General features: G+C 61.0%; 1 protein-coding gene across 3 annotated transcripts; it reads right to left on the reverse strand.

Annotated features, from left to right (window-relative positions):
* Window positions 1-586: 586 nt before the first annotated feature.
* FGFR1 (fibroblast growth factor receptor 1) lies at window positions 587-25,408 on the reverse strand. 3 transcript variants are annotated; one of them, XM_054396624.1, is made up of 17 exons: window positions 25,303-25,408; window positions 15,033-15,296; window positions 14,215-14,298; window positions 13,743-13,918; window positions 11,949-12,072; window positions 10,270-10,460; window positions 9,343-9,493; window positions 5,694-5,911; window positions 4,582-4,727; window positions 3,707-3,828; window positions 3,482-3,592; window positions 2,880-3,070; window positions 2,599-2,721; window positions 2,076-2,146; window positions 1,394-1,531; window positions 879-984; window positions 587-763 (listed from the first exon to the last, which is right to left on the reverse strand). In XM_054396624.1, the coding sequence occupies exons 1-17, from the start codon at window positions 25,391-25,393 to the stop codon at window positions 587-589; spliced, it is 2,484 nt and encodes an 827-aa protein (XP_054252599.1). In that variant the 5' UTR covers window positions 25,394-25,408. The 3 variants fall into 3 exon arrangements, with proteins under 3 accessions (XP_054252599.1, XP_054252598.1, XP_054252597.1); XM_054396623.1 differs by lacking the exon at window positions 9,343-9,493 and adding an exon at window positions 8,026-8,170 and having other exon boundaries at window positions 5,715-5,911; window positions 25,303-25,393; XM_054396622.1 differs by lacking the exon at window positions 9,343-9,493 and adding an exon at window positions 8,026-8,170 and having other exon boundaries at window positions 25,303-25,393.

The raw sequence follows: 25,408 nt of genomic DNA on the forward strand, positions 1-25,408 counted from the left end.
GGCTGCAGCTCCCAGTCCCAAGGTGCTGGGGGTGGCTCTGGTGGGGTCCTGGCACTGCTCTGGTTGGGCTGCCCCAGTGCTGAGCCACCCAGAGGCTGCAGCTCCCAGTCCCAAGGTGCTGGGGGTGGCTCTGGTGGGGTCCTGGCACTGCTTGGCACCAGCGAAGGCTCTCGGTGCTGCTGGCAGCTCGGCTGAGTTCCTGACGCCGTGGGGGTGATCCCAGCTCCCTGTGCCCTGCAAGCAAGGGCACATCCCCTGGCATGGGTGGCAGGGGGGCTCCCTGGCAGGGTGATGCCCGCAGGAGAGGATTTCAGCTTCACCAAGTGGAGATATCGGAGCAGAGGCTTCGTGAGCAGGAGGTCGAAAAGGCAAACAAAGGAAATAAATCCCAAAGGCAACAGCAAAGATCCAGGGGAAGAAAACCTTTGGGCTGCAGAGGGCTGCCAGCTACGGCGGCAGGAGGAGCTGGCACGGGAGGTGGGGGGTGAGGTGCCAGGGTTGCGTCTCTGAAGCCCTCCTGCCATGGCTCAGCACGACTGGGCCACACGGGCACGGCCGGGCACGGTCCCTGCTGGCAGTGCCACCCTCAGTGTCGCTTCAGTCCGCCGCTGGTGTGCTGAGAGGGCAGCCTGGGCAGGCAGGGCTCGTCGGGCAGGGGGTCGTGGGAGAAGACAGAGTCCTCCCCCGAGGAGCAGGTGGAGCTGCGAGTGTCCGGGAAGCCAGGGGAGTACTGGTCCAGGGGCATGGAGAGGTCCAGGTACTCCTGGGGGGCACAGAGCCCAGGGACAGGCTCAGCAAGGGCCAGGCAGCCCCCGGGGCGGTGCCTGCCCCAGGCAGGGTGGGTGCAGGTTGGGGCTGGTGGGTGCCATCTCTCCTACCTGGTTGGAGGTCATGGCCACGATCCTGTCCAGGTCCTCCACCAGCTGCTTGAAGGTTGGTCTCTGGGAGGGCACAGCGTGCCAGCAGTCCCTCATCATCATGTACCTGGGGGCACAGGGCAGGGCAGGGCTCAGCACAGAGGCAGCAGCTGGGGCTGGGGATCCCACACCCATGGGAGAGAAACAGCACCCAGGGATGGACTCCACCAGCTCCCTGGGCAGCCTGTGCCAGCCCCTGACCACTCTGGCAGCAAAGGGATTTTCCCTCATCTCCAACCCAATCCTCCCCTGGCACAATTCCAGGGCATTTCCTCCATCACCTGATCCTAGGGAGAAGAGACCAACCCCCACCCCACTCCAACCTCCTTGCAGGTCTCTCCTCAGCCTCCTCCAGGCTGAACACCTCCTCAGCTGCTCCTCCCCAGACCCCTCACTAGCTTTGGTGCCCTTTGTTGTCCCTGGCTGGGCAGGGGCTGCCATTGGGGTGCCAGCACCCCCCTTGTCCCCCCACTCACAGCTCATTGGTGCAGTTGCTGGGTTTGTCCATCCTGTGACCCTCCTTCAGCAGCTTGAAGAGCTCCTCGACAGGCACCCCAGGGTAGGGAGAGCCCCCCAGGGTGAAGATCTCCCACAGCAGCACACCAAAGGACCACCTGCCCAGGGCAAACACAGGGCTGGGGCACCTGGCTCTGGGGAGCTGGCACCCCCAGCTCAGAGCTTTGGGCTCAGAACACCTCATCTGGCACCGATTGGTGGCATTAGATTAGGACAAATGGCAGCTGGTGGCCTCCTCTGCAGCTCCTGCTCTGTGCAGGACCAGGTGAGATGGGGCCTCAGCACCACAGAGTCACAGAATGCATTGGCTTGGAAGCGACCTTCAAGACCATCCAGTTCCAACCCCCCTGCCATGGGCAGGGACCCCTCCCACCAGCCCAGGTTGCTCAAGGCCTCATCCAGCCTGGAACACCTCCAAGGAGGAGGCATCCACAGCCTCCCTGGGCAACCTGTGCCAGTGTCTCCTCACCCTCCCTGGAATGAACCTCACCATGCTGAGGTGCAGGCAGCCAGGTGGCCAGGAGCACCCTGCAGAGGAGGGAGAGTTCCCCCAGGTTCCAGGGAGCCAGTGTGGGCTCCTCATCCCCCCCCAGCCCAGCCCAGCCCAGGTGCCAGGGGCAGTGCCTGGTGGGTGCTACTCACACATCGCTCTGGTGGGTGTAGATGCGGTCAAAGAGAGCCTCTGGGGCCATCCACTTCACTGGCAAGCGACCCTGGCACACAAGAGAGCCCCACATTGGCTCCATGGCACCAGGGAGTGTGTGGGGCAGGGCAGAGGGGCAGCTCTGTGTGCTCACAGAATCACAGAGCAGCCTCCATGGTCACCCACTCCAGCCTTCAACCCAGCCCCTCCATGGCCACCAAACCATGGCACTTCCACAGCTTGCTTGAACACCTCCAGGGATGGGGACTCCACTGCCTCCCTGGGCAGCCTGTGCCAACCCCCTGATCACTCCTCCCACACAGAAATCTTTCCTCATCTCCAACCTAACCTTCCCCTGGCACAATTTCAGGACATTTCCTCTCCTATCACCTCATCCTAGGGAGAAGAGCCCAGCCCTCACCACCACTGCAACCTCCCCTCGGGAGGCATTGGCAGGGTGGGTTGGGATGTCCCTGGTGCTGCCCTTGCCCGCCCCAGCCAAGCCCCCTGCCCAGCACTCACGTTTGTGGTCTTCTTGTAGTAATCAATGTGGTGGATGTCCCTGGCCAGCCCGAAGTCAGCGATCTTCATCACGTTGTCCTCGGTCACCAGGACGTTCCTGGCTGCCAGGTCCCTGTGGATGCACTGAGCAAGCAGGGGGCTGTCAGGTGGTCCTCAGAGCCCTCAGATGCTTCCCCATGATCAAACAGGCAGGGATGGAAGGGTGCATCCCCCATCCCCCCCCCACCTCAGCCCAGCTGCCAGGCTCCCCACCCCACCACAGGCCCCCAGGGGCTCCTCACCTTCTTGGAGGCCAGGTACTCCATGCCTCTTGCCACCTGGTAGGCACAGGAGACCAGGTCCTTAAAGGAGAGCTGCTCCTCAGGGACTCTGGTGGGGTTGTAGCAGTACTCCATGCCCGGGGGCCGCCGTGCCTGCAGGTACTCCCGCAGGTTGCCCTTGCTGGCATACTCCACGATCACGTAGAGAGGTCCTGCAGGGGTGGGGGGATCAGCAGCTGCACCACACAGCAGGGGGTGCCAGCCCCGTGAGTGTGGGGTCAGCCCTGCCCTGGCACAGGGACAGTGGTCAGAGGGGGTCCCAGCCATGTGGGTGTGAGGTCAGCCCTGTGCTGGCACAGGGCAGTGGTCAGAGAGGTCCCAGCCCCGTGGGTACAGCACAGAGGGGCAGTGGTCAGAGGGGTCCCAGCCCCATGGGTACAGGGCAGAGGGGCAGTGGTCAGAGGGGTCCCAGCCCCATGGGTACAGCACAGAGGGGCAGTGGTCAGAGGGGTCCCAGCCCCGTGGGTACAGCACAGAGGGGCAGTGGTCAGAGGGGTCCCAGCCCTGTGGGTACAGCACAGAGGGGCAGTGGTCAGAGGGGGGCAGGGGGCACATGTCCTCACCATCCTGTGTGCAGGCCCCCAGCAGGTTGATGATGTTCTTGTGCTTGCCAATCATCTTCATCATCTCCATCTCGGAGATGAGGTCGGACAAGTCCTTCTCTGTGGCGTCAGCTACAGAGGGGCAGAAGCCAGCAGCTGGGGGTGGCCAGGCTGGGTGCCCCCCAACACTGCACACCCTCAGTGTTGTGCCAGGCCTCCCCCTGCCCCTTTCTTGCTGCCACTTACCCTTGAGCATCTTCACTGCCACCTTGGTCACTCGGTTTGGTTTGTCCTTGTCGAGCCCAATGGCTTCTGCCAGCACCACCTGCCCGAAGCAGCCTTCCCCCAGGGGCTTGCCCAGGATCAGCCTGAGGGGCAGGAAAGACCCTGATAGGGGGGGAGCTGGTAGCCACGGGGGGGTGGGTCACCAGCACTGGCAAATGGCATTGGTGGTGCCACCAGTGCCAGCCAGCTCTGAGCCAGGCTGCTTGTCCCCAGGGCAGCAGGGACAGGACTGTGATAGGACTAGAGGTAATGGAGGCTAAGGGGGCTACAAGAAAGCTGGGGAGGGACTTGTTAGGGTGTCAGGGAGTGATAGGACTGGGGGGAATGGAACAAAACTAGAAGTGGGGAGATTCAGATTGGATGTTAGGAAGAAATTCTTCCCCAGGAGGGTGGTGAGAGACTGGCACAGGTTGCCCAGGGAGGTGGTGGAAGCCTCATCCCTGGAGGTTTTTGCAGCCAGGCTGGAGGTGGCTGTGAGCAACCTGCTGTGGTGTGAGGTGTCCCTGCCCATGGCAGGGGGGTTGGAACTGGCTGAGCCTTGAGGTCCCTTCCAACCCTGACAATTCTCTGATTCTATGGATATAAACTCCAGCACAGGAGGTTCCTCCTCAGCATGAGGAGGAACTTCTTCCCTGTGAGGGTCCCAGGCTGCCCAGAGAGGTTGCGGAGTCTCCTTCCCTTGAGCCTTTCCATCCCTGTCTGGATGTGTTCCTGTGTGACCTGTGCTGGATTCTGTGTGACCTGTGCTCCTCTCTGGCAGGTGGATTTTGGACTCGATGATCTCCAGGGGTCCCTTCCAACCCCATGGATCCTGTGAGGCTGTGGCAGGAGCCCACCTGTCGCGGGGCAGCTCCCAGCGGGGGTCCTCGGGCAGCTCGTACTCGGAGACCCCTGCCAGCATGGGGGTGCCGCTGGAGGAGAGGCGCGAGGGCCGCACCAGCATCACGCCAGAGTTCATGGAGGAGCTGGAGTCAGCAGACACCTGCAGGGGGACCGTGGGTTACCTCCACGCAGGGGCTCACCCCACCAGCAGGGAGATGCTGGCCAGGAGCCTTCGCCCCCCAGCCCTGCTCCTCGCCCCCAGCCCCTGTTGCGGTTGGCTCTGCTCAGCATCTTTGTCAGAGGTCTGGAGGAGGCTCCCTCGGTGGCACCGAGGTGCCACCAACACAGTGGCTGTGCTGATCTGCTGGGCAGTTGGAGGCTCTACAGAAGAACCTGGACAGGTTGGATCCATGGGCAGAGGGCAATGGGATGAGGTCAACAAGGCCAAGTGCTGGGTCCTGCACTTGGGTCACAGCAACCCCATGAAGGCTCCAGGCTTGGGGCAGAGTGGCTGGAAAGTGCCTGGTGGAAAAGGACCTGGGGGTGTTGGCCAACAGTGTGTCAGGATGAGCCAGCAGTGCCCAGGTGGCCATGAAACCCACCAGGATCCTGGCTTGGAATCAGCAATGGTGTGGCCAGCAGGAGCAGGGCAAGGATTGTGCCCGTGTGCTGGGCACTGGTGAGGCCACAAACCAAACACTGGGTTCAGTTTTGGGCCTCTCACTCCAAGAAGGACACTGAGGGGCAGCAGCAGGTCCAGGCTGCCCAGGGCAGTGGTGGAGTCCCCATCCCTGGAGGGGCTTCAAAGCCGTGGAGATGTGGTGCTGAGGGCCATGGTTTAAGTGGTGCCCTGGCAGTGCTGGGTTAAGGGTTGGGGCTGGATGACCTGAAAGGTTCCTTCCAGCTCAAAGGATTCTGTGATGCCAGGAGAATCCACAGCCTGGGGATCTCCTTTCTCATTGTGCTGCTGAGCTGGGGCACAGCCATGGATGGGCACAAGGCTGGAGAGGGTGGCATGAGCAGCAGGATGAGCTCATGCCAGGTCTCCCCCTATCCATCCTCCCCTAGAAGCTCGCCCCAGGGGGCAGGGCAGGGGTGGCAGGAGGGGCAGTAGGTGCCAACAAACCCCCTCTCTACTTTCTGTTACCTGTCTGCGCAGGGGGATGCTCTTGGCCAGCTTGTGCACAGCCAGCTGGCTGTTGAAGTCTGACTTCTTGGTGGTGCTCTTCATCTTGTAGATGATGACGGTCACCACCATGCAGCAAATGAGGAAGGCCCCGGTGCAGTAGATGATGATCTCCAGGTAGAGAGGGGAAGTCATCATGGCAGGGGTGTCCTCAATAGCTGGGTCAATGTGAACAGGGCATTAGCACCTGAGAGCCTGCCCCAGGGGCTGAGGAGCAGGATGGTGCTGGGGGAACCCCTCAGCTCCTCCTGGTGCTGGCTGGGGACACACTGTGCAGCGCTGGTGCAGCGTGTGGCAGGGCTGTGGGGGCTGCCCATCCACCCAGCTTGGGGGCACCCATGGGCACCTTGCCCCCAGGGCTGTGCAGGGCTTCTGAGGCAGCTGCAGGCACATGGAGGGGCACCTGAGGGAGGGGTGATGTTGGGGGGCACTGCCTGTGCCCCTTGGCTGGGGTGGGGTGGCTGTGCCAAGGCAGGGGGCATCTCTTGCTGGGGCTATGCTGGAGTCTCTCCTGCAGGGATGGGGCATCATGGGCACCTCTGGGGACAGGTCCCCTTCCCAGCAGCTGTGCTCTGCCCACACTGCCAGGCCCTGGCAGTCTGGGGGCTCCCCTGAGTGTGGTGGGGTGGAGAGGGTGGTGGGATGGAGAAGGATGGTGGGATGCAGAGGGGTGGTGGGATGAAGAGGGGTGGTGGGATGGAGAAGGGTGGTGGGATGAAGAGGGGTGGTGGGATGCAGAGGGGTGGTGGGATGAAGAGGGATGGTGGATGGAGAATGGTGGATGCAGAGGGTGGTGGATGAGAGGATGGGATGCAGAGGGTGGTGGGATGCAGAGGGTGGGGATGAAGAGGGTGGTGGATGAGGGGTGTGGATGGAGAAGGTGTGATGGAGGGTGTGGATGCAGGGGTGGTGGATGAGAAGGGTGTGGATGAGAGGGTGGTGGGATGCAGAGGGGTGGTGGGACACAAATGGGGGTGGGATGCAAATGGGAGTAGAATCCTCCAGCAGTGCCTGGGGCTGTGGCAGCTCAGGCACTACCAGGGGGGTACTCAGGGCAGAGCAGCCAGGAGCAGCCCCAGTGGCAGTGATCTGCCAAGGGACCCCCAGGCTGGTGGGGTGGAGGGTCCTGCCCCCCCATGCCATGAGGCACACCCTGCTTTGGTGGCAGAGTTGGTGTCAGTGCCACGAGCAGCTTGGAGCAGCTGCAGCCATGCAGCAGGGTCCAGTGCAGCTGCAAAGTGTGGTGAGCCTGGCAGGGTGGGAGCTGCCATGGAACCCCCCCTGGCAGCATCCCCAACCTGATCCCCCCCAAAGATCAGAGCCTCAGAGAGAGAGCTGTAAGAGGGAGCTGAAGGTTTGTGTCCCAGCTCAGAGCACACCCAGCTGAGCAAGCAGAGGCTGATAACAGGGAAAGTTTTTGGCTGGAAACCAGGCAGCACCCAGGAGCCCAAAAACTTTCCCAGCTGCAGTTATCAGCCCTTGGCACATGGATGCCTGAGGAGCAGCATCCATGGGCACCAGGGCAGCCAACCCCAGCAGCACAGCAGAAGCAACACACAGACCCAGCGTGGGTCCTGTGCCACAGGGAAAGGCCAGCACCCCCAGCAGCAGGGTAGGCACTCAGGCAGCACTGCCAGCACCCCCAGGCTCTGCTGCCATCCTGCTGGCTGTGCCCCGTGGCACAGCACCATCCTGCTCCAACAGCCCCTTGGTTAAGTTCCCCTGGGTATGCATTGCCTGGGCCAGGGAGAGAGCAGAGGGCAGACCCCAACTGGGGGTGCAGGGTTGGGGGAGATATGACCCATCCTGCTCCAGCTGTGGAGGGGACTCACAGATGCCTGTGTCCCAGTTCTGGGTGGGGGACAGACCCCAATTTGGGAGTGTTGGGAAGGATAGAGGGCAGGGGGATGAATTTCCCATCCTGCTCCAGCTGCAGCTGCCCCAGTGACCAGAACTGGGTGGGGGACAGACCCCAACTGGGGGTGAAGTTAAGGGTAGAGGGCAGGGGGATGCATTTTCCATCCTGCTCCAGCTGCAGAGGAGCCCTGCAGCTCTCCCAGTGACCAAAATTGGGTGGGGGACATACCCCAATTGGGGGTGCAGGGTGGAGTTGGAGGACAGGGGGATGCATTTCCCATCCTGCTCCAGCTGCAGCTGTCCCAGTGACCAGAACTGGGTGGGTCAGAGGGGTCGGGGGGGGGGGGCTCTCTTCCAGACTGCAATGCATACATTGGAAAAAAGGGAGGAAAGGGAGAGGAAGAGGAGTAAATACCTTCCAGAACTGTCAACCATGCAGAGTGATGGGAGATCCCAATAGAATTACCAGCCAAACAAGTATACTCCCCAGCATCCTCAAAGGAGACATTCCTTAAGTGCAGCACTTCCATTTCCTTGTCCGTGGTGTTAACGCCAGCGGTCTAGAGAGGGAAAAGTGGAAGCCAAAAAAAAACCAAAACAAAAAACAGACAGGGAGAAGCAAACCACATGAGATCACCTGGGAAGCAGGCCAGAGAGGAGGGAGAGCCCGGCCTCGTTTGCCAGACCCCCAGGGAGCAGACAGAGACCACGGTAGAGACCTGCTAGAGAGAGCCTCCGGATGACCACTCATCCACCTAAGGAGATGCTGGTTAAAAACCCTTCACCAAAGGCAGTGTCCTGCCCATCTGAGCATGCTGGCGATGGGCTCCATGGAGAAATAGACCTCGGGCAGAGCTGGCTGCTGGCTGTGCACCACAGGGGGAGGGGCACAAGGATGGAGACAGGAGGGCAGCACATGTGGGGGGTGCAGACGGGGACGTGGGTTTGGTCAGGGACCATCAGCTGGGCTCAGTGATCTTAGAGATCCTTTCCATCCAAAGCCACTCTCTGATTCTAGGACCTGCATCCAGTTTTGGGCTCCTCAATCCAAGAGAGACAGGGATCTACTGGAGAGAGCCCAACAGAGAATCCAAGGATGATTGGGGGATTTGAACATCTCTGCTGTGAAGAGAGACTGAGGGGCCCTGGGGCTGTTTAGTTTTAAGAGAAGGCTGAGAGAGGAGCTTGGTGATGTCTGCAAATATCTGAGGGGTGGGTGTCATGGTGAAGGTGCCAGGCTGCTGTAGGTGGTGCCCAGTGATAGGTCAAGGAACAACAGCTACCAGCTAGAACCCAGGAGGTTCCATCTCAACATGAGGAGAAACTTCTTTGGTGTGAGGGTGGCAGACCCTTGGAGCAGGCTGCCCAGAGAGGTTGTGGAATCTCCTCTGGAGACTTTCAAGATCTGGATGCATTCCTGTGTGCCTTGCCCTGGGTGACCCTGCTCTGGCAGGGGGGGTTGGACTCAATGATCTCCAGAGGTCCCTTCCAACCCCTACCACTCTGATTCCCTGACCTGGCTTCATTGGCAGCCCCAAAGTCTGCAGGAGGGGGTGGGGAGCAGGGAGGACAAACAGCAGGACACACAGACACAGAGAGCACAGCCCCTGGCCAGCTCTGCCGGGTATTTTTCCATGGTTTGTCACACCAGAAACAGCAGAAACCAGAGAGCCCAGAGTTGTGTTTTCCAGCAGCCCCAGGGGACGAGCCCAGGGGGCATGGCTGCCATTACCTTGTGCCAGGGGTCTGGTGACAGTGAGCCACGCAGACTGGTTGGCTTCACCAATATAATTGGAAACCTTACAAACATACTCCCCGCTCTCCGCCTCTGTCACATTATACAGGGTCAGCACCTCCGCATCTGAGCTATTAATCCCCGAGTGCTGGAACAGACCAACGACACCGAGTCACATCCCTGCCCCCCGCCGTGCCCCTGGCACCGCCACTGCCGCCCCTGGCACCGCCGCCCCTGGCACCGGCACCCCCCAGCACTGCCGTCCCCACACCGCCACTGCCGCCGGTGCTGCACCCACCCTGCTGCCTGGAGGCAAGGGGTAGATGGTCAGGCTGTAATCTGCCCTAGGGGCTGTGGCTGGGGATGGCTGTGAGCCCTGGGCACATGGATGGACACCCTGGGGATGTGGCTGGGGACAGCTGTGCACCCCAGGGACATGGCTGTGCACTCTAGGGACACGGCTGGGCACCCCAGGGACATGGCTGGGCACCCCAGGGCTTGGCATCCCAGCTAGTCTGCTTGCTGTGAGTGGTCCCATAGGCACCCAGGGGCTGGCCAGGGCAGCTCAGGGGCTCAGCTCCCCACTTCCAGCGCTGTGCTCCCCCCCGCACTGGCCCCACCAGCCCCAGGCTGTCTGCCTGTGGGGGTGCAAAGGGACTGCACTGGCACCCTCCTGCCCTCCTCTCACCCTGTGCTCCTCCAGGCACCCTGGCACGGAGCTGGTGACGGCTCTGGGGTTCAGGCTGCCTCAAGGCTGCTTGGCTGTCAGCTGGTGGTCCCCAGCCCCAGGTAGCTCCTTGTGGCCACCATCCCACACGGCTGCCACTGTCCCACTGCTGCCCCACGGGCAGGGCAAGCCTTCGGGGGGGCAGGGCAAGCCTTCAGTGGGGGCATGGGCCGGGGCAGGCTGGTGTGAGGCTTTACCTTCAGGATCTGCACGTAGGGCAGGTTGTCAGGGCCGATCTTGCTGCCATTCACCTCGATGTGCTTCAGCCACTGGATGTGGGGCTGGGGGTCGCTGTAGACCTTGCAGACAAACTCCACATTGCTGCCCAGGGCCACAGTCTTGTTGGCAGGGAGCCCTGCCTGCAGGATGGGTCGGTGTGGGGAGCGCTCTGCGGGACCCAGGCACATGGGCACCTCAGGCTGGGGCTTGGGGTGCTCAGCCCCCCACACCCCCACCCACAGGGGAGCACCCTCCTCACACAGGGGTGTACCCTGCACTCCCCCATCCATGAGGAGCCTCGTGGGGTGAGCTGTGGGGTGCCCTTGGGGTCCAGGCACCTCAGCCCCTTGCAGTGGGGTGGCAGCAGTCAGGAGGGGCTGGGGTGCCAAAGAAAAGCAATTCTCAGCGTGGAGTCCCCAAGGTTTGGGGTAACCTCTTGGTTTGCTCTTGTGGCATCACTGTCACCAAAAAAGGGGGGGTGGGCATTGAAATGTCACCATGGCCTGGCTGGCCACACAGAATAGTGCTGGAGGAATGCAGAAGAGAGGGGAGGCTATAAAAGGGTTAGAGGATCCTGCACCCCAGCACAGCAGGCTCTGTTCCTCCTCATGGCACCAAAAATGATGCTCAGAGGGCTGGAGAACCTCCCCTGTGAGGACAGGCTGGAGAGTTGGGGCTGGACAGCCTGGAGAAGGCTCCAGGGAGACCTCAGAGCAGCCTTCCAGTACCTGAAGGGGCTCCGGGAGAGCTGGGAAGGGACTTTTGAAAAAGGCTGGGAGTGACAGGATGAGGGACAATGGCTTTGAGCTTGAGGAGGAGAGACTGAGACTGGAGATGAGGAAGAAATTCTTGCCAGTGAGGGTGAGGAGGCACTGGAACAGGTTGCCCAGGGAGGCTGTGGCTGCCTCTTCCCTGGTGGTGTTCAAGGCCAGGCTGGATGAGGCCCTGAGCAGCCTGGGCTGGTGGGAGGTGTCCCTGCCCATGGCAGGGGGCTGGAGCTGAATGATCTTTAAGGTTCCTTCCAACCCAAACCATTCTGTGTTCTACAAATCTATGAAAAAGGGTCCCTGGGGACAGGTGAAATCCAAGTGTGGGGACAGGGAGGTCAGAACCTATTGGAGGGGCTGAGGGGGGGGCGTCAGAGGTCAAACAAACCTAAGGAGGGCCCCAGGCGCTCCCAAAGCTGCTGCCACTGTGGTGAGTCAGCATTAACAAACCCTTTTGTTCCCCTCCTGACTGTTCCCTTCAGTTTGCTCAGTGTAATCAAATTAAATCACATTTTTAATGCTTCATTTAGTGGCATTTAGAGCAGCTCCACATGTGGAAGTGCTCAGCCCAGCCTGCCCAGCTGGCAGTTATGGCTCATAAGGCGATTAGGAAAAGTTTCTGTCTGCTCTACCAAAATGATTTCCACCACAATTGAAATAAATAAATTAAAAAAAAAACCCAAAACCCAACCCCAAACCCCTCAGAATGAAGCTGAGGTGATCCCTTTCCTCCATGCCCACTGCTGTGCCACAGAGGTGCAGGTTAGGGCGGGCAGGTGGGACAGGGACATGCCCAGACCCTGTGGGTGCTCCCCAGCCCTGCCATGGCAGGGAGCAGTGCCCAGGGTGGGGGACCCAGGGGCAGCCCTGCCAGCCCTGCAGCTCCTCACCCACAACATCCAGCTGGTAGGTGTGGTTGATGCTGCCATACTTGTTCTCCACGATGCAGGTGTAGTTGCCCTTATCAGATGGCACCACCGAGTCCATGATGATGCTCCAGGTGGCATAGCGGACCTGGGGGGCACACCAGCCTGTTAGGTGCCAAGTCCCTGCCACCTCAGAGCTGCCTCAGCCCCCTCAGCCCCACATAAATCTGCCTCTGAGGTCACCTTTCCCCTCTCCTGCAGAGGGACCCTAATTACTCCCAGCTGTCCCGGGACAGCCTCGCAGCGCAGCCAACTGCGCCCAGAAGCAGATGTTGGGAGCTGAGCCTGAAGGGCTGGCCCAGCCTGCAGGGACAGCCTCTCTGCTGGCCCCAGCCCCAGAAGGGAACAGAGCAGCATTGTTCCCCCACTGCCATGGCCCGGGAGCTGGTGCTGGGCTTTGGATTCAACCTTGTGACCTGAGTGGGCACTGCGCTGGGCACCCTGCAGGAGGCACACCATGCACCCAGGCTCCTCTGAGGGTGCTGCTGATCAGTGCCCTCTGGGCTGGGTCTGTGAGTGCTGCCTAGGTCCCTCCTGGCCAAGGGGCACAGGGACAGCTTTCCTACACAGCTGCCAGCTCTGGCTGCAGCTCCTCCTGGCAGGATCTCCCTGGGCCCTGCTGGCGTGGCTGCTTTCCTCTCTCCCAGTTGGAAGCTGCTTCTTTCCCCAGCCCTGCATTTCAGCTACCCAGGGCACTGTGCTGTCACCACCTGGGGAGCCACAGTGCTGCCTGCATCCTTCCCTGGGACATGATACATGGAGCCAAGCTGTGACGTGGCCACATTCCTGCTGCATGTCCCTGGCACCTGGCTGGAGCCTGGCATGGGGCTCTGCAGCCAGACCTCATTCGGTGGTGAGTGAGCAACCAAACCTATGGCCCCACAGCACCCACCCTGGGCTGGCTCTGGGGGTCCCACCCAAGGGGACACCCACCAGGGCATGTGAGCCCCAGGCAGGCTGCAGCCCTGCTCCAGAAGACTTCAGAGATGGTCAAAGGGGACACTGCTCCCTGGGAGGGTCACCCTGGGGGTCCCTGGGCTGGAGCTGCCACCAGCAGACCAGAGAGGTGTGGGTCAGCCTCTCCTTTGGGGGGGAATGAAGCTTGGGGGTCATGGCAAACCTCAACCTGGGGGTCTTGGCAGCCCTACTGTGGGACCGGAGCCATGAGAAGGGGAAAGCCAAGACCCCAGCCCACCCGGGGGTTCCCACAGCCTGGGCTCACTGTGGGTGCTGGGGAAGCACCTGCCCAGCTCACTGACCTAACATGGCCCCCACACGTGGCCTGGGCACCCTCTCCACCACGCTGGCACCCCAGGGCTGCTGGCACACCTCCTGCCAACCGCTGCTGGGACAGGGAAGGGCTCTCCCACCCCTGCAGCCCCCAGGAGCCCTCACGCCTGCCAGGAACGCCCAGACCCCTGTTGTCGGCAGGGGATTAGGCAGAGGCAGGCTGGCTTCACCCTCCCCCAGGGGCTGAGCTGCTGCAAACATGACCCAGAAGCAGGTCAGTGCCGTAGGGCTCCTGCAAGAGGAATGCCAGAGGGGCCCATCTGCCCCTTCCTGGGCAGGGGTCTCGGTGCCTCTTAAGCTGCAGAGCCCCTTCTCAGTCCTCCCCCTCCCTGTGTCTCTCCGGAGCCTGTGCCCGGCTGGGCTGAGCCCCAAGGCAGCTGCCTGCAGCACCAGCAGAGGCGGGGAGCCCTCGAGGGGCTGTGTCCCCATCCTGCTGCCCCACAGCACCCCAGCCCCCAGTGCCAGTACCTTGTACCCCCCGATGCGGTGGTCGGGTTTGAACTCTTTGCCGTTCTTCAGCCAGCGCAGGGTGGGGTTGGGAGTCCCACTTGAGGGACATTTGAACTTCACCGTTTTGGCAGCAGGGACAGCATGGAGCTTCTTCTCCATCTTCTCAGGATAGGTCCAGTAGGGAGCAATGGCCTCTGGGGAGCAGAGTTGGGGGGGTCAGCACTGCCAGACTCACTGCCCAGACCCACCGAGACCTCAGCCACAGGGAGCTCCAAGATCTCATCCACGGGGAGCTCCAAGAACTCAGCCACAGGGAGCTCCAAGACCTCAGCCACCAGCAGCTCCACCATTTTGCAGGAGCTCCTGCCCACCTGCCCACCCTCCTCACTTGCCTCTCTCCATTGCTGGGCAATGCTTGCACACCTGCCCAGCTTCCCCTTTGCCCTCCTCCCCCAGGGTAACACCAGGGGCAAGCCCATCTTGCACGTACGGTTGGGCTTGGTGTTATCAGCCTCCTTCTCCTCCGAAGAGGAATCATCTTCATCATCATCATCTTCAGCAGAGGGGAGAGCGTCTGCAAGAGAAGAGACAACCCAGCTGAACAGCCATGCATGGACCCCTCCTGAGTGGGGCCAGCTGGGGGCTGAAGCATCACAGGCCAGCAGTGTGGGGCGTGCCCGTGGGGTGGCCAGGGCAGGGCAGTGCTGCAGGATGCTGGGGAGGTGTAGAGGTCCTGGGTGAAGGCTGTGCACCATCCTGGGTGAAGGCTGTGCATCATCCTGGGTGAACATCATGCACCATGCCAGGGGAAGGTTTGGATGCCCACCAGTGCCTGGAATCCCACTGCTCACAGCCCGTGGGCATCGTGGATGCAATCTTTCCCCCGAGGTGATTCCGGAGCTCCACACACTGTGCCCAGTGCCACCAGCCCCTGAAGGGTGGTTGCCAAGCCCCTGTGGGCACAGAAACTCCCCAAGCCTCGGCAGACACCTCCCAGACTGAAGCCTTCCTTCTCCTCCAGCCTCACTCTCCATCAACACCAACGCAGACCTTAGCTCATGCCCAGCACGTGCCTGCTCCTGGGCCAGCCCCACAGCCCCATGCAGACAGACAAACGCCAACCTCCAGCTGCCTCTCCCTGCACAGCAGCTCACAGCAAATCACTGCCACCACGCCAAGACCTCCTCTGGGCACCCCAAAGCAGGGGTGTAGCCCAGCCTGACGGCGCCGGCAGAGGCAGCCTGCTCCTCGCTCCGCAGCCCGGCCCCGGGGCCGCCCTTGCCCTGTGCCCGGGGGGCCGCTACCAACCTGAGACGTTGACGGAGAAGTAGGTGGTCTCGCTCCCCGAGGGGCTGTTGGTCATGCAGGCATAGAGCCCTGAGTCCTCGGGCACCGCGTCCCTGACCTCTACCTCCTCCCCAGTGATGCGTGTCCGGTTGTTCTCCTCCAGCTGGACGCCGTCCCGCACCCAGTTGATGCTCTGGACGTCATCCCTCAGCCGGCAGCGCAGCTGGAGGAGGTCCCCAGGGTGGGCTGAGTAGGACTCCACTTCGATTTGTGCTTTGGGCAGGGCTGGAGGAGTTAGGAGAGGAGGGGGGAAAAAAAAAAGAAAAAAGAAGGAGAAAAGAGAGACCAAAGGAAACCATGCGGCGGCTGCTGCTGCTGCTGCTGCTGCTCAGGGGTTAGAGGCCACATGCGCTGCTGGGATGCTCCTGGTGGGCCCCAGTGACCTCCAGTGAGCCTACGGAGGGGAGCCAGCGGCTGCAGAGCAGAGGGGAGGCAGAGGCTGTGAGCACCCCAAGCAGCACCAAGTGCTTTGCCCCTGCTCAGGGTGGCTGGGGAGCCCAAAACCACTGGCACAGCACTCGGGGTCTTACTCCAGCACTGCTCAGCTTGTGGTGGGTTGAGATTACCCCCCTCCAAAACTACCACATCAGCCCAGAGCAGGGGCTTTGAAATGGGGCAGAAACAGGCAACTTAAGACATCTCAGGCAGCATCAGCTGCTTGGGCAGGATCCAGCCTCTCTTAGGAACATCCCAAATCCCTGCTCGGCTCTGCCACTGCACAGGGGATCACAGAATCCCTTCAGAATCATCCAATCCAACCTTCCACCCAGGCTCCTGGGGTCCCCACCACCACAAGCGGGGAGCCAGCGAAGCAGATCAGGGTCCCCATGCCACCAGGACCCTTGCCCTGTTTAGATGCTTCAGGGCAGGGGCAGGAAGGCTGAGGGGATGAGGGGGCTGCAGCAGGAGAGCAGGCAGGGAGTGAGAGGCTGTGAGAGTGGCAGAGCCAGGAGAGGTCAGCCCAGGGGAGCTCCAGCAAACAGGTGCCGGCTGCGGCGATCCCGGTTGGTGACCCGGGGCAGGGAAAGCCACAGCTGCTCCCTGATGCCACATTTGTGTGAGCACAAAGATCCTTCCTCTCCACCCTGCTGCTATGTGGTGTGGTCTCTCCTGGCCACTGGTCGTGCAGAGATGGCTCTGTCCTCAAGCGCTGCCCTCTGCCCTCCGTGCTGACGGCACAGTGGCTCTGCCAGTCCTGGTTTCAAACCTCCTCTTCTGCAGGTTTCAAACCACCTCTTCAGGTTTCAAAGCCCAAGGAAGGGTTCAGACCATTGCAGCTCCGTGGGTGCCAGGCCTCCCCAAGATGGTGCAGGGTGGATGCAGTGAGAGCATCATCCTGGGACGAGCAGCATGGGCTGGGGTGCTCAGCTCTGGGTCCTGAGTGCTGGTGGATGCTGCTCTCTGGCTCAGAGCTGCTCCCGAAAGCATCCTGGAAGGAAGCTCCATGATTCCTCTGCTTCTCCAGGCTGGCAGCTGCCCAGTCTCAGGTGGGTCAAAGTCAAGAACCAATGGTGCCACAGGGGCCCGGCTGAAGGCCTCCACAGTGCAGCTGCTCTGTTTCAGAGAGGTCCAGAGCTGGCATTGGAAAATCCCAGCAGAAATGCTCTGGAAATATCCAAACTTTCAGCTGATCCATGGTTTGACCCCACCAAGGGGTCAGCTGAACACTTTGTCCCCACCAACAGCCAAGGTGCTCATGGGCAAGAGCAAAGATACAGCTCTCCCATGGCACCCTCACAGCTCCCAGCATGGCAATTTGCAAACCAGCAGCTAATTCTGAACACCCACAGCTTCCAAGCACCTTGGAGGGGCATCACCACCCAGCACCAACCTCCTGGTGCCAGCCAGCCAGACACCAGCAATCAGACAATCACCAAGCACCAGGCTGCAAGGGACACCAAGGATCATCTGGGCAACTCCTGCCCCAGCCTCTGCTCGCACCTCTGAACAGTTGTGGATCAGCTCATCCTGGCCCCATCATCTGGCCAAAGCTGGCATAGAGTCTTTGCCTGCACCTCCTGCTGGCCTCCCTAAAGCTGTGCCAGCACAGGCTGGCAGCGAGCAGCACAGGGCCATCAACGTAGCATCACTCCTCCAGCACCCACCAGCAGCTCCATGCTGCCAATAACAAGAGCTCAGCACCTCAGAAAGTCTCATCTGGGAGCTGCACTTTGCCTCTTGGCCACTTCTTTGTTCCTCATGCTGATGAGAAGCTTCATGGGGAAAGCATCCAGGAGCAGCTCCAGAGTTTCTCCCTTTTCTTCAGTAGAGCACTTGAAGGTAAGCAGAGAGCTGAGGAGGAACTCACTTCCCCCAGCTGCCAGAAGAGCAAAGCCAGGGCTCCAGATCTGGCAGTAAGAGGTCCCAAAGCGTTTTCAGGTGGAAGGTGAAGCCTGGAGGGATTCGCTTTGGTGGCAGGGGAAGCGCCTTGCTTTCACAGCCCTCTTTCCCCCGGCTTGCTTCTCGCAGGATGCGGCACTTCCCGCAGCTCTGATTTGTGTTTCAAGTGATTAGTCACAGGCATCCCCCCGGGCGCACACAATGCAGCGGCGCTGTCCCGTCGCCGGCTGTCTGAGCACCACGGGACTCGGGCTCACCACGGGACTCGGTCACACCACGTCCTCCTCGCCCGTGTCCCTCCTCCAGCACCGCAAGGTCAGCGAGCGATAAACAGGCACCAAGACCCAGCAGGGAGCTGCAGCCACAGCCGTATCTGCCCTTATCTCACCCAGCTCTGTCCTTCCCCAGGCACCGACGGCTTAGTCCTTATCCCACACAACAACCTGCAGAAGGTGGCTGGAGCTGGGAGGGTCTCCACCGCCCACAAATGTCCTCAGTGTCCCTGCTGCTTGTCCTTGGCCACCTGCACACAAGGAACATGTGCAGGTCCAGCAGCAACCACCACGCTCCATGGGACGCTGGACCTGCACATCACACCACAGCTGAACCAATGCTGGGCAGCTCCAGCCAGAACACCTCTGTGGTCCAAGAGCTCCATCACCTCCAAGCCTGTCCTAGGAACCATCACAGGCTCCTGCTCATCAGCTCACCAGAAAGGACTGAGGAAGAACCTGCCTGTGCCAGCCCCGTGCTGGACCTGCAGACTGAGGAGGAGGTGAATGGGGGTAGAGAAGGTCTTGGGATGGGGAGAGAACTTTGAGCCACCCCGGTTTGAATCCTGGGCTCAGGGAAGCAGCAGATTCAGGTGGGTCCCTTCCCATGGGCACAGCATCTCTGGGCACCCCATGCCAGTGGCACCACTCCTTTGGGTCACTAACCATGGGCTCTGCTGCACCCAGGAGCCTGGGCAGGGTGGGGGCCGGGGGTCCGCCGGAGTGTGCCCAGATCACTTTTCAAAGGAGCAGCCCCTGCCCCCCAGTCCCCTGAGCCAGAGGCTGTTTTGCATTAGCAGCATGACTGGGGAGGTGTCCAGAGTGATGGACGGCAGAGGGGAGGCAGAGGGCAAGGCAGGACCCTGCCCTTTGGTAACCCAAAGCACATCTCTGGCACTCTGCGGTAAGGCGGAAAAGGCAGCACGGTGGGAACAGCCCCGAGAGGAATTCACAGACTAATGAGCGTGTCCAGGTTGGCTCACCCTGAGGGCAGCCCTGGCAGGCAGGCAGTGCCCCACTGCTACCAGATGGCCCCACTGGCACCAGGGTGGCCCCGCTGGCACAACCCCAGTGTCAGGGGCTCAAGGCACCCATGGCTCTTCCTTGGGGGGGCTTCAAGGTACTGCTGGATCTTTAAGAGTGGCTCAGGGCACCCATGGCTCTTCCTTGGGGGGCTTCAAGGTACTGCTGGATCTTTAAGGGTGGCTCAGGGCACCCATGGCTCTTCCTTGGGGGGCTTCAAGGTACTGCTGGATCTTTAAGGGTGGCTCAAGGCACCCATGGCTCTTCCTTGGGGGGTTCAAAGCATCATTGGGCAGCCCAGCTCACACCACAGCTGAAGCACTACGACCCCTTGGAAACACCACTCAAGCCCAAGGATGGCAGTGGGTGCACAGGTCCTGGGGTGCCCTGTGGCATGAGCCATGCTCCCCTGAGCCCTCCATGTCTGGAGAGCAGGAGGAGTCCATTGGATTGCTGGACTCCACCAGCCTGAAAGGTCTCATTCTCATGTTTGGCTTTTTCTGTAACCCAAACCAAGGCACCAGGTGCAGCCCCTCGGCAGAGCCACCAGCCCTGCCGGCTGCTCCTGACGGAGCAAGCTCCAGGCAGCCAGGAGTTTAATTGGCCAGACAAATGCTTGGCTCTCCTCCCTGAACCCTGCCCTGCTGCTGCCCAGCAAGGCTCAGGATGATGCTGGCATCACACAAAACTTGGTTAGTGCTGAGCAGTGCCCAGCAGGGGTGGGCTGGTTCTCCCCAGCCAGGCTGCATGGTTAGAGATGGTTAGAGCCTCCTTGGAGCAATGTGGGGCAGCAAGGAGAGCAAATACAATTCCAGCAGCACCAAGGAAGAGCCATGGGTGCCTTGAGTAGCCCAAGGAAGAGCCAGGGATGCCTCGAGCCACCCAAAAAGAGGCAGTGGTGCTTTGAACCCCTGAAAGAAGAGCCAGGGGTGCCTTGAGGGTCTGGAGAAAGCAGAAAAACACAGCTGAGGTCTGGCACATCTCAGCTACCTCTGTTCCCTTTTTAACCTAAACTCAGAATCACAGAATTGTTTGGGCTGGAAAAAGCCTCCAAGATCATCCAGTGCAGCCATCAACCCAACACCACCATGGCCACTAAACCATGGCCCCAGGTGCCATGGCCACACATTTCCTGAACACCTCTTCATGCCAGGGAGGCAGCAGCAGCCTCCTAGGCTGAATCCCACAGGACAGAGCCCCATCCTATCCCGAGGCCTTGGGGACAGGAGCACTTTGGAGCCCACTAGGAACCCTGATGCCCAGGGTAAGGCAAGGATGGCATCTCCAGCCCCAGCAGATGGGAGTCTCTGCTTCCAAATGAGCCCAAAAAGTAGATGCAGGCTGCAAGGGCCAGAGCAGCTCGTGGTGGGTTTATGACTTTATTCCAGCTTTGAAATGGAACCAAAAGCAGAGCCAAGAGCTGGCCAGATGGAGAGTGTCACCAAGTGCATATAACTGTCACCAGCTCCCCCAGGACCAGCCCCCACCAGGGCCAGGGATACTGGGCAGCAGCCCTGGGGAGAGCAGCAGCACAGAGTAACCTTCACCCCCACCCTCACCCCCCCATTCTCCACGCAGCCCAGGACCCCCAGGCTGCTGCATGCCCAAGGAGCGCAGCCTGGCACCCCCCGGGGCGGTGGGAGCCGCGGGCTGGCCGTGGCGATGGGGACGGCAATAAAGCGGCCAACAAAGCGCAGCGCGGGGACAATGCGGGCGGGGGGCTCGGGGCCGTGGCCGCCGGTTGCCCTGGAGACCCCAGCGGGGCTTTCCGAAGGTATTTCCTGAAGAAAAAGCACACACATGCCCGGCAGCCCCGCTAATCCCAACAGGAAGCGCTTACCGGGACCTGGGGATTGGCTTCTTTCTTATTTAAAAACCTCCTCGCCCAGCTGCCCCCCGCCCCAAGCCCGGGCAGTGCCGCGTGGGGGTGCCCCCCAGCAGCATCCCTGCACCCTGGCTGCTCCCCGGGGGGATGCACAGCCCCGGAGACCTTTCCCCTTGGAGCAGGGAGATGCCCACAGGGAAGCATCAGGGGCTGGAGGTCCCCAGGGCTCTTCATTTGGGGGGGAGGGGGGGAGGTCAAGGCACCCACGGCTCTTCCTTAAGGGGCTTCAAAGTACCCTGGGGACTTTCTGGGTGGCTCAAGGCACCCACTGCTCTTCATTGGGGCGCTCGGGGCACCCCTGGCTCTTTTTAGCGGGCTCAAGGCATTCCTGGCTCTTTTTGGGGGGCTCAAGGCACCCATGGCTTTTCCTCAGGGGGGGCTCAAGGCACCCCTGGCCCTTCCTGACCAAGCCGGGAGGCTTCTCTTCACCCTCCTGCCCCTGGCTGCTTCCTGCAGCAGGCAGAGGATGTCTGTGAGGCTCCAGGCACTCTGGCTCCTCAGAGCCCCCACGTCCAATGAAGCAGCACTTAATTAGCAGCCTGTCGGTGGTTTGCAAAGCCGGCAGGATGAATCCACCCCTTGCCCCCCGGGACACCCCCGGCCATGCTCAGAGCTTCCCAGCCAAGAGGAATCCCCACAGGCAGCAGCTCCAGGCACAGACCCTCACCCGTGGGTTATCCCCATGGGGTCCTGCCCATCCTGGGGGGCACAAGTGGACACCCCAAAACACAGGGGTGCCTGTGGGTTGTTAGCAACCCCCCCGGGTCCGCCTGCAGCAGGCAGAGTTTCTGTTGCTCTCCCAATGTCATTCCTCACCCAACATCATTCCTCACCCCAAATCGCTCCTCTCCCCACATCCTTCCTCTCCCCAACTCTCTCCTGAGCAGCCCTGGGGCTGTCGCACACGTGGGGGGCTCAAAGCAGCCAGGCAGCCCCCGGACAACGTGGACTCCCCCCTCGCTGTGGAGCAGGGCTCTGCAGCCCCGGCTCCGGCAGAGTGCTGCAGCTTTTCCCAAAGCCTCATATTTCTTTTTTTTTTTTTTTTTTCTCTCCTCAATTAAGGGCTGGAGTGACAGCATCCGAGTGGAAAGGCGGGAGGCAGGGAACAATGCCTGCTCAACAGGCTGGGAGGGGATGGATGGCCAGCAGCGTGATGCCCCGGAGGACACGGTGATGCCCCCAGGCACTGGGTGGCTGCAGCAATCGGGGTGCAGGGGGCTCAGAGGTGCTGGACCCCCCCCGAGCTCTGGGAACGATCCTGGGCGGCTGCCACCAAATGCAAAAGGCTCCACGGCTGGGCAGGGATCTCTAAGCTGCTTGTAGGGCTCCAGGGAGGCTGCTCCAAACCTAGGGATCACGGGGGAAGGGGTGGTGAGCTCCAGAAACAAGGGGGAGGGGAGGTTGGACTACAGGGAAATGCAGAGGGGGGTCAAAAGGGAGAGCCATCAGTGGGGACACCGTGCCACCTCCAGGGATGCTGACACCACATCCCAGGCTACAGCTGGGCCAAACAGCCCAAAATATCGTTGCTGCTGGGGGAGGGCACATTGTGCCCCGTGTTCACCTGCAATCTTCCTGCCAGCACCGAGTGAGGTCAGAGCGAGGAAGAGGAGAAGGAGAAAGCAGAAACCCCCTGCCTGCAAGGATCCCCAGAGCTGCTCAGGCTGAGCATGCTTCCAGCCCTGGATTTTGGGGTCCAGAGAGAGACCCCCACACACTGAGCTGGGAACAACGAAGTCCTGGGAGCCAGAACCCCACTGACCCTACAGATGGAGCTGGGAGGGGGAGGTTAAGCTGTGGCCAGCTGGGTGTCTGGTGGCACTGGAGAAACAGGGTGGCACCAAGAAATGGGGTGGCACTAGGAAACTGGGTAGCCCCCTAAAACCTGCCCCACCAGGGGCTTGGCTGCATGGGGAGGGAGCAGATGGCAGATGCAGCCCCCTGGAAAGTATCAGGGGCTCAGCATGCTCCAAACCAAGCTGCTCAAGGCAAGATCCCCACCACCAGCACCTCACTCCCCCCCTTTAAAAACCTGCTTGGCTGCTTTGCTCCCCACCCCTGCCCTGCTCCAGCACCCCCCAGGCAGGGATGAGGCAGACCCGGAGTGAGTGGTGGAAATGCCTGAACAGCAGCGAGGACAATAGCAGACAAGGAGAGAGGGAAACATTCCCCTCGGCAATTTTCTGCAGGTTTCTATTTAACCTGCAGACAAAGAGCAGCTTTGTGAGGAGGGCGACTGGAGGCTGCTCATGGAAATTTCTTGGCTTTTTCCCTTAACTAGGGGTTGTTGGGTTTTGGTGCTTTTTAACCACCTCAAAATTTAGGTAACTTATAAAATGCAGTCAGTGCCCATTAATGTTTTTACTTGCTGCAGGTTTTCCAGCCGGGGGAAAGAGCTTCTGACAAAAGCAGGGCTCCCAAGCCCCCTCCACACGCCACGAGGAGAGGCTGGCGATGGGAAATCCTCCTCCAGGGAGGGAGGCAGGGGCCAGGGCAGGCGTGGGGGATTACTGCTCCCTGAGAAGGGAGCTTAGCTGCCTCAGAACCTCAGAAACCAAACCCCCATAAACATCCAGAACAAAGTCAGGGGAAGCTGCTGCCCCCGTGGTGGAGGGGACCTGGGGGATGCCCCAGGGCTGGTGGCAGTGTGGGCAAGGATAATGATCTGAGCCCTGGGGACATGGAGCTGACCCCCATGGACATCCCAAGTGCCTCAGGGCTAGACCCAGAGCCCAGCTTGGCAAGGACAATGATCCCAGCCCTGGGGACATGGAGCTGAGCCCCATGGACATCCCAAGTGCCCCAGGGTTGGACCCAGAGCCCAGCCTGGCAAGGGACCTGAGAGGTGCTGGCGGCAGGGCTGTGGGTCCTGGCCCTGGACCGACTCTTCCCATCCCGCAGGTCCTGCCGGGAACATTCTGTTCCCACCAGCCAGCCCCGGAGCCAAGGGATGGACTCTGCCCCAGCCGGGCTCCTGCTGTGGCACTAATTGGGCTGCCCTGGTGAGAACCGTGTCGGGAAATGTTTCCAGAGGTTATTGTTAGCCCTGGCATGAGGCTGGCGAGGAACCAGCTCCCTCCTCTCCAACCTCTCCTCCTCCACTGCCGCTGCCTGATGCCACTCCCCAAACCCTCTGGGGGCTGCAGGGCTCCTCACAGCACCCCAGCCCCCACCTTTGCTCACAGTAGCCTCTGAGCTGAGCACCCCAAAGCTTCCCCCAAGGCCACAGCTGGGCTCAAGGCCACCAGAACTGCTCTCCCAGGGGCACAGGAGCCATCCTCACCCCAAACACCACCAGGAGAGCTCTTCCAGGAAGAGCCCTCTCTGGAGACAAACATGTTTACTGCTGGTGCCTGGTTATTGACAGAGCCAAGCACGCCAATGGAAAAGTCTTGAGATGCTCTCTGTGAGCAGTGCTCTGCCCAGGCTCCTCTCCAGGGCCCACAGCTCCCCTGGGACCATGCACAGCTCAGGGGATGTATCCCAGACCAGCAAGGTACCTGCTGCTCAGCCAGCCATGGCATCTCAACATGCTCCAAGCTGGCATCACCCAGCTGCCCCCACTGATGCCAGCACTGGAACCCCAGCCCCAGCATGGTTTGCTCAGCCGTGCCAGCTCCTGTGCCACCCCAAGCCAGGGGCACAGGGAGCATGGCTGTTCACTGGGGTGCCACACAGTGCCGTGCCCACATTGGCAGCACCAGCAGGCAGCCTCTCTGGGTTTTGGTGGGAGAAGAGGGAAGGGGGAATGAGCCTTAAAAGGCCAAGAAGGACCCCACAGCTCAGACATTCTTGGGTAATTAAAACCAAACGCAGAAAGTCAGCAGCCCTGCACCGTGCTGCCTGCTCTGTTGGTTCTCCGCCTCACCGAGGGGAGGGCCAAGGCTTTGAAATGCCAGAGCTGTGCCTTCCCATGGGGTCAGCTGTCTCCAGGGCCCTGTGACACCCCCCAGCCCATCCACTGCTCCTTGGGAAGCCACCAGGCTCTGGAGCTCAACAGGAACTAAGCCTCAGTCTGCCCATGGCAGGCCACAAGCCCTTGCCAGGCTGGGAGGGGCCAGAAGTGATGGGAAGCCAGGGGGATGCCCTCATCAGAGATGAAGGCTGCAGGAACTGCCTGAGCCATACTCAGCTCTGAACCCAGCCCCGTGGGCACTCCCCAGCCTGGAGCATCCCAGGGACCCCTGTGGGATGCACTCGCCCCATGCACTGCCAGCTGGCAAAGCCTGCACTGCCACCCTGCACCCCAATCCTCATCCCCACCTGCTGAGCCCAGCATCAGGAGAGGTGGGAGAAGGCTTCACACACATCTCAGGCTGCAGATTGCCACAGGCAAGCAAGTGCCAGGACACTGTGCCCACCATGGGGACAGCCCCTGGGGCTTTGCACCCTTCTCCAGACCAACAATGCCAAGTTTTGCCACAATTCCCCTCCAGCTTTCAAACATCCCTGGGCAATGCTGGAACCCTGCATGGACTTCTTGTGCCCACAGATTGCTCTCAGCAGACAACCTATGCCACATCCCCACTGGCACCAGCCACATGGCACCGTGCTGCAGCTACTGAGGGACATGCCCATGGCTGGACCTCATGCCAGCCTCTACTTCTACACCAAGCATATCATCACCAGAAGAGAAACACAAAGGATGAGGGAGCTGGGAGTTTCCCAGGTGCTCCCTGGCACAGCTGTGGTGCTTAGCTCCTTGTCTTACCTTGGTCAGGCAAGGTGGGCGCCGGCCTGGCAGTGGAGAGTGTGGCTGTGACCAGCACAGCCCAAAGGATGAGGCACCTCCAGGTACACATCCCACTGCTGCTGCT

Source organism: Indicator indicator, chromosome 38 (assembly GCF_027791375.1).
Source record: "Indicator indicator isolate 239-I01 chromosome 38, UM_Iind_1.1, whole genome shotgun sequence".
NCBI lineage: Eukaryota > Metazoa > Chordata > Aves > Piciformes > Indicatoridae > Indicator > Indicator indicator.

Coding starts and splice junctions, on each gene's coding strand:
- FGFR1 (XM_054396624.1), bottom strand. CDS start 25,393: ATGTGTACCTGGAGGTGCCTCATCCTTTGGGCTGTGCTGGTCACAGCC. Junction 2,722..2,879: donor AGTACCTGGCCTCCAAGAAG/GTGAGGAGCCCC, acceptor CTGCTTGCTCAG/TGCATCCACAGGGACCTGGC. Junction 764..878: donor TGGCCATGACCTCCAACCAG/GTAGGAGAGATG, acceptor TGTGCCCCCCAG/GAGTACCTGGACCTCTCCAT.